This window comes from Amaranthus tricolor, chromosome 3 (genome assembly GCF_026212465.1).
Source record: "Amaranthus tricolor cultivar Red isolate AtriRed21 chromosome 3, ASM2621246v1, whole genome shotgun sequence".
In the NCBI taxonomy this organism is placed as follows: Eukaryota; Viridiplantae; Streptophyta; class Magnoliopsida; order Caryophyllales; family Amaranthaceae; genus Amaranthus; species Amaranthus tricolor.
The window spans coordinates 26,187,603-26,205,792 of record NC_080049.1 but is presented as its reverse complement, the minus strand read 5'-3'; the positions used below and the strand labels follow the sequence as shown (position 1 = coordinate 26,205,792).

The following is an 18,190-nucleotide window of genomic DNA, read 5'->3' as shown; positions in this document are numbered from 1 at the left end:
TCAATAAACATAAAAATGAAGTTTTGATGTTTTCTTGGAATGGAAGAAAATGATTGAGAAAAAGACCAATAGGAGCATCAAGACCTTGAGAACCGATAATGGTCATGAATTTGTTGATAATAAGTTTCTTCAATATTGTGCTAGTGAAGGTATTGTGAGACATAGAACTTGTGTAGAGCATCCTCAACAAAATGGTGTTGCGAAGAGGATGAACAAAACATTGTTGAAGAGGGCTCGGTGTATGCTAAACCAAGCCAAATTAGGGAAGCAAGTTTGGACCGAAGCGGTGGCTACGACATGCTACTTGATCAATCGCTCACCTCATACCACCTTGAAATTCAAATCACCACAGGATGTGTGGTACAACACTCTGACAAATTATTCTAGTCTTAGAGTCTTTGATTGTCCGGCTTATATTCATGTAAATGATGGAAAGTTAGAACTTAGGGATAGAAAATGCATTTTGGTGGGATATGGAGTGGGTGTAAAGGGGTATAAGGTGTGGTGTAATGAGTCAAAAAGAATAATCACCTCTAGAGACGTTGTATTTGATGAAAATAACATATTAGTCTCTAGTGTAGAAGAGTCCATTGAAAAAGATGTAATTGATGTTGTAAATCCCATTGATGCACAAGAGAAGGTTCAACCTCCCAATATTGATGAAGAGGAAAATGATGATGATATTCAACAAAGATCTCCTCCTTTGTCCAGAACAAGGCAAAAGAGGAAGATCGTGGCTTTAAGGAGGTACATTAAAGAGTGTGATTATGTTGCATATGCTCTCAACATTACTAGTGAAGTCGAAGGGTTGCATGATCCAATTACGTACAAAGAGGCTATGACCTCAAATTACTCAAGCATGATAGCCATGAAGCAAGAGATGGAATCACTTGCAAAGAATGAAACTTGGGACATTGTTGAAGCACCAAAGAAAAAGAAGATCGTTGGGTGCAAGTGGATATTCAAGAGGAAGAAGGGTCCTTCTAGCGATGTTCCTCCCATCTACAAAGCAAGGGTAGTAGCAAAGGGATACTCTCAAATTAAGAGTGTCTATTTTCATGAGGTATTTTCAACGGTCGTGAAGCACTCTTCTATAAGGGCTCTACTAGTTTTAGTGGCGATGGAGGATTTGGAGTTGCATCAATTAGATGTGAAAACGGCGTTTTTTTTATGGTGAGCTTGATGAGGAAATTTTTATGAAGCAACCGAAAGGTTTTGAGGTCGTCGGTAAGGAAGGTCATGTGTGTAAATTGAAAAGATCACTGTATAGGTTGAAGCAATCGCCGGTACAAGAGGTTCGATTCTTTCATGATTTCACATGATTTTGTTAGAAGTTCTTATGATAGTTGTGTTTATCTTAAGAAACTTGAAAATGGTTCTTTGTTATATTTGCTTTTATATGTTGATGATATGCTAGTAGCTTGTAATTCTTTGTTTGAGTTGGAGAACTTGAAAGATTTTCTTTCAAGTGAATTTGATATGGGATCTTGGTGAAGCCAAGAAGATTCTTGGAATGGAGATTTTGAGAGACCGGGCTAAGGGTGTCTTATACCTTAGCCAAAGGAAGTATATTGGGAAAGTTGTGCAACGCTTCTCCATGGATGATGCTAAAGGTGTGTCTACTCCTCTTGCCTCTCATTTCATATTGTCCAAGAGGTTGTGTCCACAAACAAAGTCGGAAGAAGAGCAAATGGTAATAATTCCGTACACTAGTGCCGTTGGTAGTGTGATGTATGCCATGGTATGTTCTAGGCCCGACATAGCTCATGTGGTGAGTTTGGTAAGTAGATATATGTCTAATCAGGGGAAGGGACATTAGGAGGCACTAAAGTGGTAATTGAGCTATTTGAAATGTACTTCTAATGTTTGTCTCATGTAAGGGAAGGATTCAAGCGAGCTAACCGGGTTTTGTGACTCGGACTATGGAGGTGATCTTGATGCTAGAAAATCCACAAGTGGATTTGTGTTCACATTGGGTAGTTCGGCGATAAGTTGGCAATCATCACTACAAGATGTGGTTACTCTTTCATCATTCAAAGAAGCAAGGTGGCTCAAATGTCTAGTTGGTGAGATTAGGGCTGAACACGGTCCGGTCTGGTCCGGTTTGACAGAAAAAGCAGACCAGACCAGAAATTCCGGTCTGAAAATTTTTCAGACCAGACCAGACCAGTCAAGAGACCAGACCGGACCAGACCAGACCGTTCTACGGTTTTTTTTAATTTTTTTAAAAATTTTTATTGAGTGAGATTCTTCATTCTTTGAATTTAAACAATTTAACATTCAACATAACAGAATTCCAATCAAACCCAAAAATAAAAAAAAGAAAAGGGTACTCACAATGCAGAAGACAAATCACGAAGGAGTCTTTCAGTATCCTCAAAAAAAAGGGTGATAACTTCCATTACAAATCCTGGGTTGCTTTCATCTTGCAATTGTTGTAACTGTGTAAATTGATTATCCAAATATCCCTTCAAAAATCAAAAACCCATTTCAATTCTAAACAATTATTTCAATAATAATCATAAAAAATGGTAAAATTCGAGAAAAGTAGATGATTTATACCTCGTTGAATAGGGAGGTTGTAAAATCAACAAGCTGCCTTTGCATTTCAGCTACTTGCATTTTTAATTGATGATGTTTGTTCTTGGTTTATGTGTTTATGTGTTCTCAAATTTGTGTTGAATTTATAGAGACAAATGGGTAAATCTGCAGAAGAATTAGGGAGATCAGATGCAGTCAAGGTATAAATATGATTTTAATACGGTTTTGCGGTCCGGTTTGGTTTGAAAATTTTAAAACCGGGACCGGACCGTAAACCGTTTAAAAAAAAAAAAAACCGGACCAGACCATTTAGACCGTAGACCAGACCAAATATTTAAATTACGATTTGGTCCGGTTTGGTTTACGGTTTAGACCAAACCATGTTCAGCCCTAGGTGAGATGTGCAACAAAGTGTGTTCGGTAAGTGTGCATTGTGATAGTCAAAGTACAATTCACTTGGCTAGGAATCAAATTACATTTCATAGAAGGTCCAAACACATTAATATCAAGTATAATTTCATCGGGGATGAAGTTGAGCACAAAAAAGTAATTTTGAAAAAGATTGATACTAAAGATAACCCAGCCGACATGATAACAAAGCCATTGCCTACAACCAAGTTTGATTTGTGTGTTGAATTGGTTGGTCTAGCTCCTTACTTGAAGTGATGCGCTTTGGGGCATATAAGGTGTGTATGTTATTTTAAGCTTGTTTATATTCTTGTAAGATGAAGTGGATTGATGAATGCTTTGACTTGGGTGAACTCAAGTCAAGGTGGAGATTGGTATGAATGGTGTGACTTGAGTGCACAAATTAAAGTGTGCATTCATATGTGAACTCTTGCGATGGAATCCTATGAGGTTGTTAATTGGTGATTTAACTTGGTGACTTAATATGGATGTTTATGATGATGATTAAAGTGTATGGTTCATGTATGAGTTATGGGTGCTTTGATGATAGCACTTAATCATAAAAATTAAGGAGAGTAATGAATGGAGAAGTCAAACAGTCTTTGGTACTATCCTAGATGCTCGAACACGGCGAGAATGATCTTGTTGTTGCCTTGAACGAGTAGGACCAGCAGCTGATTCCAGTAGCATCAGGCTCGACATGCTCGAACAAGCTCCAAATAAGCTCGAACGAGCACTTCCTCTAGCAGCACACAGTGATTTTATGATCTTCATGCTCGAACGATCACTTCAAGGGCTCGAACGAGGACTCCAGGCTGCAGCACTTTGGATTCTTTTATGTGACGTTTCAACTCATGAAATCAGTTTCATTGTAGTTATTTCTCAGCATTAAGGGTGTGTATTATATTTAATGTAATTAGCACTATAAATAGAGAACTCGTTAGCAAACCAAAACACATCAAACACATAACCTCTAAGCCGAACATATAGTCTTTGTTTTATCTCTTACTCAATTGTAATACTTCATTTGTAAGAGTGTTTTACTCTATTGAAATAGTATAAACAATCAACTACACACCACGGAGGACGTAGCCATTGTTGGGTGAACCTCCTTAAATCATTGTGTCATTCTTACAATTTTATTTTCTGTCCAACGTTTGTTAATTCATTGAAATCGTTATCGTTCATTAAAGTACTTCGAACTATATCGATCTTAGCTTTCATTTCAAGAAATTATACATTTACTGCTTTCAATTATTAGCTTATATCCAAGTACATTCAAATTAGGGCCCGAAACTAAATTTTTAACAACATGAGAAGAAAATAAAACATTATTCTGCACTAAAGTATTGTTCGATTTAAACATCAATTTAATTTCTCTCTTTCCAAGAGCTTTGATTGAAAAATTGTTTATCATGCAGAGAGATTCACCATCAATTACTTTATGATAAGATTTGAACTAATGCTTACTCTTACAAACATGTCTTGATACCCTGGAATCAATTCACCAAGACAAGTCATTTGTGCATAAAATAACTTGATCGACTTTACAGTGCCACTCAATCGAGCAAACCACGTGCTCGATCGAGCGGACAACATGCTCAATTGAGCACATAGTTCCAAAGGAAATCAGAAATACTAAACTTTGGGCTAGACCGAGTTAAGAGCTCACTTAAAAGAGAAGACTTGCTCAACCGAAAATGTGTTTTTTCAGGACTCAAAAATACTTCATATAACAGCAGTTTTTGAGAGTGATCAGACCAGTTTATTAAAGGCAAATAAACAAACAAATAAAATGGCATTCAACAACCAAGAAGCAAACCTCACAGCAGTTCTGTTTAGACTTTAGAACTGTACAACAGTAGAAGTTGATACACAACTATATTTAGAAATCAAATTAGCTTAATTTTGCAGCATTTCTTCCTGTACAACTTAAGTTCTTAAGCTTTAACTCTTGATCTTAGAAGTACTTAAACACAATGCTTAATCAAGAAACAAAGGCTTATACGTAAGCATGCACCTAAGCAGGGCTCGTATTTATCGTAAGCAAGTGCCCTAAACACAATGCTCAATCAAGAAACAAAGGCTTGTACGTAAGCAAGTCACCAATCCTCATGTTTTGACGGTTGCTACAGCTTCATCAGATTATAAACACAGTCTTCGATTCAGAAGACTCAAATTTCCCATTAGCATCCATCTCTCAGCCAAATCGTTGGCTAGAGATTGCAAGACGTACACACTACATATCTCTTCAAACCATAAAAACAAATTAGCACGTAAAATACTACACCGGTGAATACTTTTCTTGAGGTAATTATTCTAGTTTATACACCCTATGATGTCATTGAGTTATCTGACTAACCTTGGTTAACTCGTGGCTCAGCGTATGGCCTAATGAAGGTCCTACGCCACCAAACCTCAAAAGCTTTTTGGAGATTCGGGCAATTGTCGCCCGCTTTTAGAAAATTACCCAACCAAGAAAGAAGAATACTCTGTTGATCATCCAAGGGTAATGTCAGGATCGTTCTCCCAATACCCTCCTCCACAACCTTCCGATCAAATGATCTGCACCCATGATTCAGCCAGCTGTAGTCATTCGTTAATGGCCCCAACCACGTTTGTAATAGCATATGACGAGTGTCTTTTGACGGAAGCAGCTCCCCCCGACCAATGCCGACAAACAACCTTGCAGTTATGCAACTAACATGGTAGCGAGTCATTGCGGGAAGCTTTTGATGTAAGCTCGCTAACTCCTGCTGTCGAACCCACATTAGTGCAAACTCATCTGCTACTTGTCTTTCGGCCAAGATCTCCAACAACCAGGCAAGGTTGTCGGCTTCTAGAGCAATCTGTTTGGCCAGAGGGTCCTGACAGTCAATAGGCTTGTCACAAAATTCTGGCCCAGTGGCCCTTTTAAAATGGTTTAACAACAATTCTAAGCTGCTTCTGCATGAAGAATAAATTGTTTCGTAACATATATCCGATGAGCTACCACAATCTGTACTGCTGCTATTCTCTCTAAGAAGTTTCAGGACGATAGATTTCATTTCACGACGACCTCTCTCATCATTACTTTTAAGAACAAGTTCCAGTATCTCGCACAACGTGTCTTTAGGTGGTCTCACGATATTTGAAGAGACTCGTTTAAGGACCGGATTTACACCAACACCCTCGTTTTGGAGTCTCAGAACTGAAGACACTACTTTCTCCTCTTCCTCCTCCCCAACCCAAGGGGCAGCTTCCAGGTAATCTAAACATACTTGAATACATGAGCTAAAACCAATAAGTTCAGCAACCTGCAATAATATCGAAAATTAGCCAAGATATACTGATTACTGACGGATTAGCGGAAGATTTTACCAATATTATATTTTCAAGCATCCTAATACCCCAATTTCACCAATCTAAACCAAAGAATCACAAACTCCTAAGGCCGAACTACAAATAACGAAAGGCTAAACGACAATGTCTTAAAACACGAGAAAAGAAATACTTATCGACTATGGTCTCTTTATTATAAAACCGTACTAAGAATTTCTAAGATAACAATTACTTCCTATCAAAAAGAGTGTATCTAGATGAAAAAAGGATTTGGAGAGTAAGTCGGAGTGAAAGTGAAGCATCGTTTTCTCCTTTATTTGATACATTGTTTCAAAAAAGAGTAGTTGAACGGAATGAAACCTGACTTTCCCCTTATCTTCCCTCAAATTTTTTTCCCTTCCTTTCTATTATTGTTATCTGAACATGCAATCAAATAAAAATCATTTTAGAACACCCAAGCATCCATAAGTATAAACACAAATTCTCATATAAGACGGTCTCACCAAGAGACAGGCCTCAAATATGGGCTAAATAGCCCAATAATAAATATTATCAGTGTAGAGATTGCCTCTCACAAGAGTAGCTGCAGTCAAAATCTAGCCTTAAGATACCTAAGACGCGAACTTGTAGAGATTTACCAAGGCTTTTCAATTGGATGAACTTCCATAGGAGACAATCAAACACATCTATACAAAACTAAAAACTTCTACCCCTAACAGGAGGCTTGACTCTTGAGTCAGTCAAGAAAGCATTATCGTATAACAAATACTTAGAATCTTACAAAAAGCAAACATTTATGCATATGTTCTTGCTTAGAGCACATAAAAACCTAAATCACAATATTGCACGAAAATCACAGCAAACTATACAATCCAGATTTCAATAGAAGATCCTTTACTCAGTTATTACCTTAAGGATACGAAGAACTCGTTGAACGCTTTGCTTGAGAAGCCGATGCTTCATATCTTTCGAATACATCAAACCGATCGTTTCAACATAAATTTCAACATCTTCACAGTCCAAAATTTGAAGAGAAGGAACATCAGACTCTTGTTCAGCTAACCTCTCCTCAAAGAAAATACTATTTTCCACAAGAACATTCTTGTGAACATTCAACTTAACAGAGAATCCATGTTTCCCATAAAGAACAACCTTCATATCACTAGTTCCTGCCTCACCAAACTCTATTGAAACTTTTTTGGGCAAACTCTCAGTCTTATGTTTAGGAATTCTCTCCCCTCCTACACCCACATTAGAGGCTTGAGTACCATTATTGGCACTCTTTTGATCATCTAGAGGTTCCATGTTAGACGGGTTTTGCGACGATTTCTTTTCATTTGAATGTGTTTGTTTCTTGTTAATAGAAGAATTTGATTGAGGGGGTGATAAAGATTGGGGTTTTGATTTATTTAGGGGAGTTTGTGTTTTAAGGTTTTTCTGGAAAACAACTGGGGAAGGACAACACCAGAAACCATCAGAAGTCACAGCAATTGGGACATTTCTGATTTTGGTTTCTCCTTTGTTGATTCTTACTTCAGACATCACTTCATTAATGCCAAAAATCTCAGGAACCCAAAAACTTTCCTGATAAAAATACTAAATTTGAATAACTACAAAGTCTAAACAGAGATCAAAAGATCACAGCTTGAAACCCTAAATTTGCAAATCATTCATACCCAACAAAAAGATTGAAACTTTGAGAAATTTCTACAATTACCCCCAATTTCAATTGATCATAAAAAAGTACACATTAGGTAAAAGCATAGCTTTTCTGGATGAAAAATATCAATAATTAATCAGAAGTATAAATTCAACCAATCCAACCCATCAAAATATAATTCCCACCAACTATTTGACTTAATATAAAGAGCTCACCTTAGAGAATGATGAGTGTGAAAATAGTCTTAAATTGTTAAGAATCAAGGGAACCAGTAAACAAATTGTGAAGAGCAAGAAATGGAAAAACCCAGAAAAAGTAATTTAATTTAACCCCTCAAAAATTACAAAAGGAAAAGAACAGAAAGAATAAGGTGGTGGGTTTATAGGACCAAGTGCAGAGACATGTTCTCAACTTTAACAGTGTGGATATCTGTACAAACAACTGTTTTTGAAAAATTAAAGAAATGGGTATGATTCTGCTTTTCTTATATAATTTCTAATTTCTCCCTTAACATCGATTTTTATTTCAGTCGGAGCATAATCACTTTTCCAATAAAAATCTAACTTCGATTCTTGCTACCGCTCCCCTAAAACTATTCCCAATATCTCATACTCTCTCCACTCTATTTTACTATAGAAAAGTGAAAATGATCAAACAAAGCATGCCTTATACACAAGAAGGTTTAATGGAGTTGGATTCCCTTGGGCCCATCCAACAATATCTGCCAGACAAGACAACAATTGTTTATGTTTTCGTGGGGATTAATACAGTTAGTTTTAAAAAATAATTAAGGTATTTAGAAGACAAACTTTAAGGTTAAGCTTATGCTAATAGTGTCATGATGTTGAGTTCAGGTAATGTGACTTTTCATGCGTTGTTTTTCTTCTTTTTTGGCCAAGACTGCCTTAGATTGCTATACATAATTAAGATTAGAGAATCCTATGAATGGTAATAAGTTGTAGATGTCAGAAATTAGAAATCATTGATTATGTATTTATGTTAAAAAACTTTAACTTAGTCTATCTTACTAGTTACTAGTACAATGTACAATACGATTGAGAAACGATCGTTTTATTACATGATGAATTGATGCATAGGTTAATAAGTTATGTTATGTGGCACCGAGTGTCAAAGGCTAGTAAGGCTATGAAATGACCATTTATTACATGTTGCGTATGTTAATAAGCTAATGTTATGTGGCACTGAATGTGAATGGTTTCTATTATCTATTTGTCTCCACTCTCCACGTGGAGGAGTTTCACATAAGTTCACTTTTCAATGCTACATTATTAATAATTTTCATTCTTTTTTTAAGATTACGTATATTAGTAATACTTTTTCACAACACAATTTCTTTTTCTTTTAACATCGAATAAGTAATGAAGAAACGACTAGAGATAAATTGTTGTTTGGTAAGTTTAAGCGTTTTTGTCCTGTTTTTGCAGAATTAGATTGCAGAATCAAAAACTTAGAAAGAGACAACACAATTTTTACGTGCAAACCTTCTAGATCTAAATAGAAGGAAAAACCACGAATCCCCCGAGATTTCAAATTCGCTACTATTTTTTAGGCAATTCGTTACAATTACATAAAGCAAACAAACCTAGACCAACTTCTCTTTCTCTTTCTCTTTCTCTTTCTCTTTCTTTTTCTCTTTCTCTCGCTTCCCACGAAGCTTTTCTTTCTCCCCTAGACTTCCCCAAGCCTAATTACAACAATTCTTTCAAAAACCTTTTTACAAAGGCCAAAAACCTAAGGATAAAATTAATGAGTTGCACGAGAAATATTTCAAAGTTAATTGGCAATTTTTACGCAAAGAATATTTCTTGTTATTTTTTCTACACGCCCACATAATCGGTTAAAACTATTTCCTTTTATATAGAAAAGTCACGTAGCTTAGTAAGGAAAATAACTAACCACTTCATCCTTAATCCTAAAATTAAGGAAGAATAAGTGGAACTTATTTTGCAAGTAATAAAGCTATCGGTTTTTTATTTTCTAAATAAGGCAACTTAATTTTTCTTAAATAAAACCCAGTAGTTCATGTCCATTAACGTGGAGAAAAATTAGGAGAAGTTTTCTCCACCTCTTTACAAAATGTGACGGTTATTAAAAGTAGTTATAAAATTCTTTTGCCAAATAACTCATTAATTTAATTATACAACAAATTAGTCTCACCCATACATCAACAAGTATCGTCGGATTATCAACTTAGGAACAGTAGATCTCCTGTCTACGTTTGACATCCTACAACGATCTTCCTATCTAACTACCTTGGATATTTTAGACACGTACAAAGTCCATAGACCAAGTCTTAGGTACTATCAATGATCTTTATCAAGACCAGATATTGAACTGTGCACAATCTCTAAAATACAGTTGTTTATATTAAGTGTAGTCATCATAAAAACCAAAAAGGGCCAACAAGTAATCATTCTTTCACAATTCATTTTCTATTTCAACACTAAATAGTATATGTTTCACTCATCAAACTTGATCATAATTTGAAGAGGATTGGATGGTGATAAATCATACTCTTATTAAATAGAGTAATGGTTTCATCGTCTAATCTTATAAAATTTTTCTTACATAGACATTAGAGTGAAATATAAAAATATAGTGAAGATAATGTGAGAATTTTGATTTACTGAAGCGTTACTTTGAGAAAAAAAATTTGTAACTACATCGATTTAATCATTGTTAAAGTAATGTGTCAAATTAATTAACTATCACTTGGCAAGAGAATTACTCAACACCACCAAGTAAAAATTTGATTAATGTTTTAAATTATTATTAGATGATGATGTCAATCTCTTTTCTTTGGATCATTTATTGAAATTTCAAATGATAGTTTATTGTACTAATGTGTACTTAATAGCAATGTATAAAAGTCTAAATTAATAGATATTGAAACAACCTGAAGTGATCGCATGTTAGCTGAAGCAGCATGACTAAAAAAGGCTAAAGAATTGCCAACTTATCATTCAAAGAATTATAACAATTGTAGCGCTTCTTAATTGCTTTGAACATGGGAGCGCCGATCAAAATGAAAATATTAATTGCAACCTAAGATTATGGAGTAAGGAATGGTATATTATCTAATAGACAAAACCTAATGAACGCATTTGACAATAAATTATAAAATAAAAAAATAAAAATAATATAATATATTTTAATGCGTTATTTGACAATAAATTCCAAATGTATGTAATATTTAATTATATAATTAATATATAAAATTCAAAGTTTGATATATTATACTCTAGTTTACTACAATTTTTTTCAATTGTTTTATCCTAATTAACAAATATCTCAGGAGCGTTTGTTAAATAAAACGTAAAAACCGAAAAAGTTACTAAATTCCACAATTTCTATTTTCTTGGGCACCAGTTTTCATATTCTTATTTCATATTCTTGTTGGAAAATACTTCACATGTGAGATAAGATTTCACATCAATAAAATAGTGGGTTATAGACTTGCATATATATTGGGTGACCTAATCCCTCCTACTACCATATGGTTTTGGGAAACAATGAACCTCAACTAGTGTATGTGCAAGTCAACGCTCATTCCTGTGGGTTTGTGGCTCTAGCCCACGGATGTCCCGTGTCCACACGAGTAGGCCACAGTGAGATTATGTGACAAATTGTCACGGCCTAAAAATTCTTACTTCTCTCGTCATATACTGATGTATCTTTTGATATATATATATATATATATATATATATATATATATATATATATATATATATATATATATAATGATAATATTTGGATACTAATTATAGAAGAAAAAAGAATCTACAAATTTGATTGGCTAGTATGTGTTAGGTTTATCCTCAAATCTTAATAGTGATGAATAGTGATGGTAACGCACCAACAAACCACTAATTGGGTAGACTATGTAATTAAAATCATAATAATAATAATGTAAATGTGGATCCAACTACTTGGGAATATCTCAATCTCACTCTTACAAGCTGTCTCACGGGCCTCACTTGCGTTTAACTAGATGATTTGGTTTGCCCTTTACTGCTTTTAATAAATTTAATAATAACCTATTTTCTAAGATACTCTCTTGATTAGATAATTTTTAAAAAGGAATTTATATTTTCATAATGTGTATTAAATATGTTATTTAATATATTTATGAATTATGTTTCTCGGTGAAACTATCTCATACAACTTTTTTTATTTAATACTAAAAAATAAATAATATTTTTTATTTAATACTAAAAAATAAATTCAATTATTGATTAATTAATTCATTAATAGTGCGATAAGAATATTGAGTGAAAATAATAATGCTATTAGTCAGAAGAATTAGGTGCTATTTGCCGTTTACGCAATGCTAAAAAAGTATTTAAATGGCCGCTCTACTTGAACTTTGCCAACTTGCACAGTTGATCTAATGGTCCTATTTTTGAAATAATTATGGTGTACAGATTTATAATTAAGTTCAAACTAATTAATGATCTAATTAATCCGTTTAAAAGAAAAAAAAAAACTAATATATTTTTGAATATTTTTATAATATTTATTAATTAATTGCATAAATTATAAGAGTAAAATTTGATAACCATTCGCGTAATTATACAAAAAGGTATTCGTTTGTTTAAAAAATAAAAATATTATTTAATATCTCAAATTCTTATTTAGGCATAGATGATTGATGTAAAAACGTTGTTAATACTTAACCTAGAAAAATAAAGTGTCAGGTGATTAATTTTAATCCTAGTTAATTTAACCATTTTGCAAAGTTCAAAAAAACCATTATTTATTATTTCCAACTCTTCTATTCTATCACTAATAAACATTTTATAATGGTTTAATAGTTGAAAGGACGCATCATAACTTGTAGAGCAATACCATACAATAAAAAAGTTTTTTTTAGAAAAAGCAGTAGAATAATGGAGTACTTTTTTAGGAACACAAAAATCTTTTTAATATTGCTTTAATTTCTTAGTGGTGCTTTAATTTTGGATGATGAAAAAGTAGCTAATTAGGGACCGAAGAATGAACCTGCTAAGCTTGCATGTTATGATGGTAAAGAAGATTAAAAATAAACTTTTTTTAAATGAGATTAAATTAACTTAACTGGAGCCAATTTGTAGGATAATAATAATAATAATAATAATAATAATAATAATAATAATAATAATAATAATAAGAAATTATAAATTATAATTAGAATATGTGCGTTTTAAAAAAATAACTTTTTATTAAAGGATAAACAGAAAAAGGAGTAGGTTATTTTAAAATCGAAATTGGGATTTTTAATGGAAAGTCGTATTTGTTGTTCAATCGACAAAAAATCTAATTCTAAAAATATTTAAAATTAAAATGAAAATGCTTTCTCCATTTTAAAATATTCGTATTATTTAATTTTTCACTCAGTCTAATGCACTAATTCAATTTTTAATATCTCTAATTATGTTATCTTTGTATTGAGAAAATGAGACGAATCAGATAAGATCTCATTTAACTATATATTAACTTATAGATTAAAAATTAATTATAAAATAAGATAAATGAATAAATGGTGCTTTAAATCTTACAATGGTGCAAGTAATTTGGAATTGGCAGTTGGTGTAATAATGTTAGCCACCCTGGCATGTATAGGGCATACGCTAGTTAGTATAGTTACATGTGGTTTGGCAGTTTGCTGACCTTTAATAACATTTATGAACAAGTGTTATTTGCTGGTTTATTCAGTTACACAACGCCTTGTCCTTCTCCTATCTTTGTTCCATGCTAAACTCATGTACTCCTATCACATTTTCGAAGAATACTATGTAATATACTTTTTAAGCCCATCTAAATCCAACTATATAACCTCTTCTTTTACTCGGAGAATATAATCGCTAGCTTCATCTTAAACACTATAAACAAAAGCTGAGATTGTGAGCCCGATGTAACCATTGAAAATAATTTGTAATTATGAAGAAAAAAAAATAAATGGACAACACTAAAATAAATAGTTTATGATTTATGATTTATGATTTGTGTTTTATGATTTATGATTTTCATTTCATATGCTGCATTATATGTCCTTTTTTTACGTGTTGTTATGTATTTTTATTTATATTAAGACACAATAGTTTGGTTTAAATTTTAAAATCTAGATTAAAGTACAAGATACAGCCAATAGTCAATTTTGTTGAAGGCACTGAGGTAGCAAAGAATATTTAAGGCTTTCAATATTTATATAAGGTCTTCAATATTGAGAAGAGCACAATATACACTGCTAGACTTGGAAAACAGTTGATCGGACGGATTTCAGCTCAGATTAATTTCGATCGAATCATTCTCGGGTTGGGTCATTTCGAGTCCTAGGTCGATTCGGATTGACCCAACGGATTATGACTTCAAATTTAAAATCTTTTTTCTCATAATTTTACTTCTTTCAAAATTTGAGTATAGATCATATTACTTTGACCAAATATGTGAGATAGGAGTTTATTAAGGATTCGTGTTGTGTGTCTCTTACAAATTGTTAAAGTTCGTGAAAACGACATTTATTACTTTTTAATATATGTGCTAAAAAAAGATGATACATACTCATTGCGAAAGTGGGCCATGTCTACTTGATTACTATGCCTCTTAATATGCTTGATTTATTGAGCTTTTAAAAGGACAATTGTTTGGTTGAGCTTATGAGGTAAAGTTAGCAATTAACTAATAATGTTGGGTTATTTTACCATTTTTCTTAGTCCAAGTACATGATTATTGTAATTTTAAATAATGGTTTCTGACCTAACGGGTCACACCTGAACCTGATCCGACAGACTCGATTTTTATCGGGTTCGATCAACTTCCTGAGTTTTGGGTTGATTTTTCAGGTTAAATTCAATTTTTTCAATCGGTTTTCTGATCATTTCTTCGAGTCAGATAAAAAAAATTATCCCAAGTGTATACACATCCATTTAAATTATTTTCAAGCATTACAAAAACGTTTAGAAGCTCGCTTCTCTCATCATCTCTTACTACCTTAGTTTAATTTGTAAAATTGTATTAAGTAAGAATTATGAGATAGTAAGCAAAGTCTCTTGTAAAACACTTATTAAAGTGTTGTTTTAATTTGAGGTTTAGGTTTTATTTTTCATTAAAATGAAATTGTTTAATTGTTTCTCATGGGAAGAACAAGATATGGAGAAGATAGTAAGATCTTCTAATAGTGATCTAAGGTTTTAAAGTTAATGACAAACACTTGCAACCTACGGATTAGGATTAGACTATTGGTAGTTGAACCTAATATCATATCTTGCGTTTTTTCAAATTTACTTCTACATACTTTAATTTTTACATTCAATTTTGCCTCAGACAAAAATCTTTCAAAACATATTTCAGACCTTGGAACAAATTTCAAATGAAAAATAAAAAATGAACATACTATCTATTAACCCCTCTAGAGAGTTGCCATCTCCTACTTGAATCTTAAATGATGATAAAAAATTAATAATAATTTAAAAACATGCATCAATTTTGGCAAAGAGAAAATATTTTTTTAAAAAATATCAAATTAAATTAGCATTTAATAAACTAGAAATGAATGAATGATCCCTAACAATAGACAAACAATTATCCAATCTCAAAAACTTGATGTACATACGACATTGTGATAGAAAATGGAATTATTCATAAAGTGTCCATAATAAGTAGGGCATATATACCATAATAGTAGTTAATAGAAGTACTTCGAAAGTCCTAACTAATACGTGTCAATTTAATGTCCGTACTTACAAAACAATTGCTAGCTACTCTATGGACTATGATTTTTCCCTTAGCACAACATCAAGCAGCAAATCCAGCTATGCTAATCCAATAAGAATATATTTGTAGGATTATTGGGAAGCTACAGACATGAAGAAACACACAAATTCAACCTTATGTCAAAACATCTACATGAATTTGTAAAATTATGCACCATGCATCAATCATAATGCTTATCTTTTGGCATTTTTGCATAAAATCGCTGTCTACATGTGACATGCTATTTACCCAAATTAAGGATTATTTAAGACAAGAGGATTTTATACTTTCTCGCCATTTAAATTCTTACTTTACGATCTGATATATAATATATTTTGAGATAGGATGTTCTATCAACGTCAATTCCAAACAAAGCCTAATCTTTGTCCTCATTAATTACACCCCAAAGAGTTGAGTCAAAATACGTCAAACATGAAACAACTTAAAAAGATAACATTTAATCCTATAAAGATAAGTTAAAATAGGCAAATACCCATTAAGCCCAATAATTGTCTCCTCGATCATCCTTACAGAATTTCACATATTCTTGTGAGAGACGTCTCTTTGAGATAATGTAAGTAAGCATTTAGAACATAGAGTAAGTTTTTTTGATAAGCATTAAGAGTATTGTAAGTAAGCATTTAAAATATTATAAGTACTTAAGTACTTACTCGGTGGGCATGAAGCATATTATAAGTAGACATTAAAGATTTTGTAAGTGGGCATTAAGGATATGGTAAGTAGGCTAGTGGGCATTAAGAATTGTAAGTAGGCATTTTAAGTACTTTTTCAGTGGACATTAAGTATATTATAAGTAGGCATTACGATAATGTAAGTAGGCATTAAGGATATAACAAGTGGACATTAAGGTTTAGTAGGCTGGGTCTGAAAGTCGTCTATCAAAGAAACATTTTCTTAGAAGACTGGCCGAAAGAATTTTAAATGATTTTCAACTGTAGAGTCTTATTGAGTATCCCATCATTCACTACTACCATAAATTTTGTGTGGTCACTGAATGTGCTATAGTACAATTTTTTGATTGAGTACCTAAATTTGAATTGATTTTATATGCATGGCAATGTTAATTACTTTTATTCTTGCCATGCTTGATTATAGATGTTCATTATTCTAGATTTTCTTTATATGATTTATTTCATTTCATTTTTATTATTTTATTAGTTTACATTTAGTTATTTTGTTTTAGTTAATTAGTTAAAAGCGACAATATATTCCACTCTTCTTATCTTATTATAATATAAACACAAATTTTAATTGAAAGTCATTTTCTTCTTATGTTTGACCAGTTTCTTACAACACTTAACACACCACCAATCCCCTTGGCTCTTTAATTTATGATCGATCAAGGGGAAACAAAATCAGATACTATTAAAAAAAACTCTCAAATAGATAAAAAAAAAATTATCTATTAAAAAGAAATGGAGAATAGTATACAAAATCACAAATATTAACATTCTAACTTCTAAGTTTAAACCCCATCTAGGAATAGTAGTAGTTGGGCTTACTTGGATTGGTTTACTTCAACTTGTAGGAGTAGTTGGGCTTACTCAAGCAAGTAGCCTTAGTTAGTACCTTTTTTTCCCCAAATTCTTATTAAAAAAAAACTCTAATTGGACCGACTCATTATATATTTTTTAAAATATTATAAATAGACATTAAGAATAAAGTAAATAGACATTTAAAATATTAAAAGTAGGCATTAAGGATATGGTAAATAAGCATTAAATATAATGTAAGTAGGCATTAAGAACACGGTAAGTAACCATTAAATTTTAATGGGCTGGGGCCTAAGATATGTCTCTCAAAAAGACGATCTCTGAAGAGATTTTTTTTTTTTTTTTTTTTGAAATGCCTTAGTTAGTACTTACATACTTAGATAGTATATTAAATTAGTAGTGACCAAAATTTTTAGTTTGGATCTCACAATATTTGATTCTTTTTCTCACTTAAAATCATACCTATGATTGTCATTTTTATTTTTCATAAAGATCAAAATGAAAACCAACTACATTTTTTCTTGCTTTTTAGTGATTTTTTTATCTCCTAACACCAACATTTTAGTCAATACTAAAGTCTTAGTCCTGTCTAGCAATGTTTAATGTCCGGATAAAGGTCGAGCGGGGCTTATATAAATATGAGCTGGATTGGATATGGGCCTTTTAAATTTAGTATAGGCTTTAAATGGGCCGGGTTTTCAAAGCCCGATACAATCCAATCCGGCTCATTTTTATTACTAAAAATTGTTTTATTCCCCATTTAATTATTTATAGCAATTAAATCATCATTTATAATAATTCACATTGACATTGTCATATATAATATTTAAATTACACATTTATAAAGGTCCATTTTTGACACTTATTGAACCCTTTTATAGCCCCTTTCATTTTAATTATAATAAAGTTCGTTTTCGACCCATTTCTTACAAAGCCCTTCGAAAAAAAGGCCCGAATAATTCTTTAGGCTTTATTTAATTTATATTTTATCAT

At 32.4% G+C, this 18,190-nt stretch overlaps 1 protein-coding gene across 1 annotated transcript; it reads right to left on the bottom strand.

The window, feature by feature from the left end:
- Positions 1–4,713: 4,713 nt before the first annotated feature.
- LOC130808638 (BTB/POZ domain-containing protein At3g50780) lies at positions 4,714–8,745 on the bottom strand. The gene is made up of 3 exons (XM_057674092.1): positions 7,180–8,745; positions 5,312–6,245; positions 4,714–5,198 (listed from the first exon to the last, which is right to left on the bottom strand). Exons 1-3 carry the CDS (start codon positions 7,810–7,812, stop codon positions 5,095–5,097), a joined length of 1,671 nt encoding a protein of 556 aa, XP_057530075.1. The 5' UTR covers positions 7,813–8,745; the 3' UTR covers positions 4,714–5,094.
- Between the last annotated feature and the right edge of the window lie 9,445 nt (positions 8,746–18,190).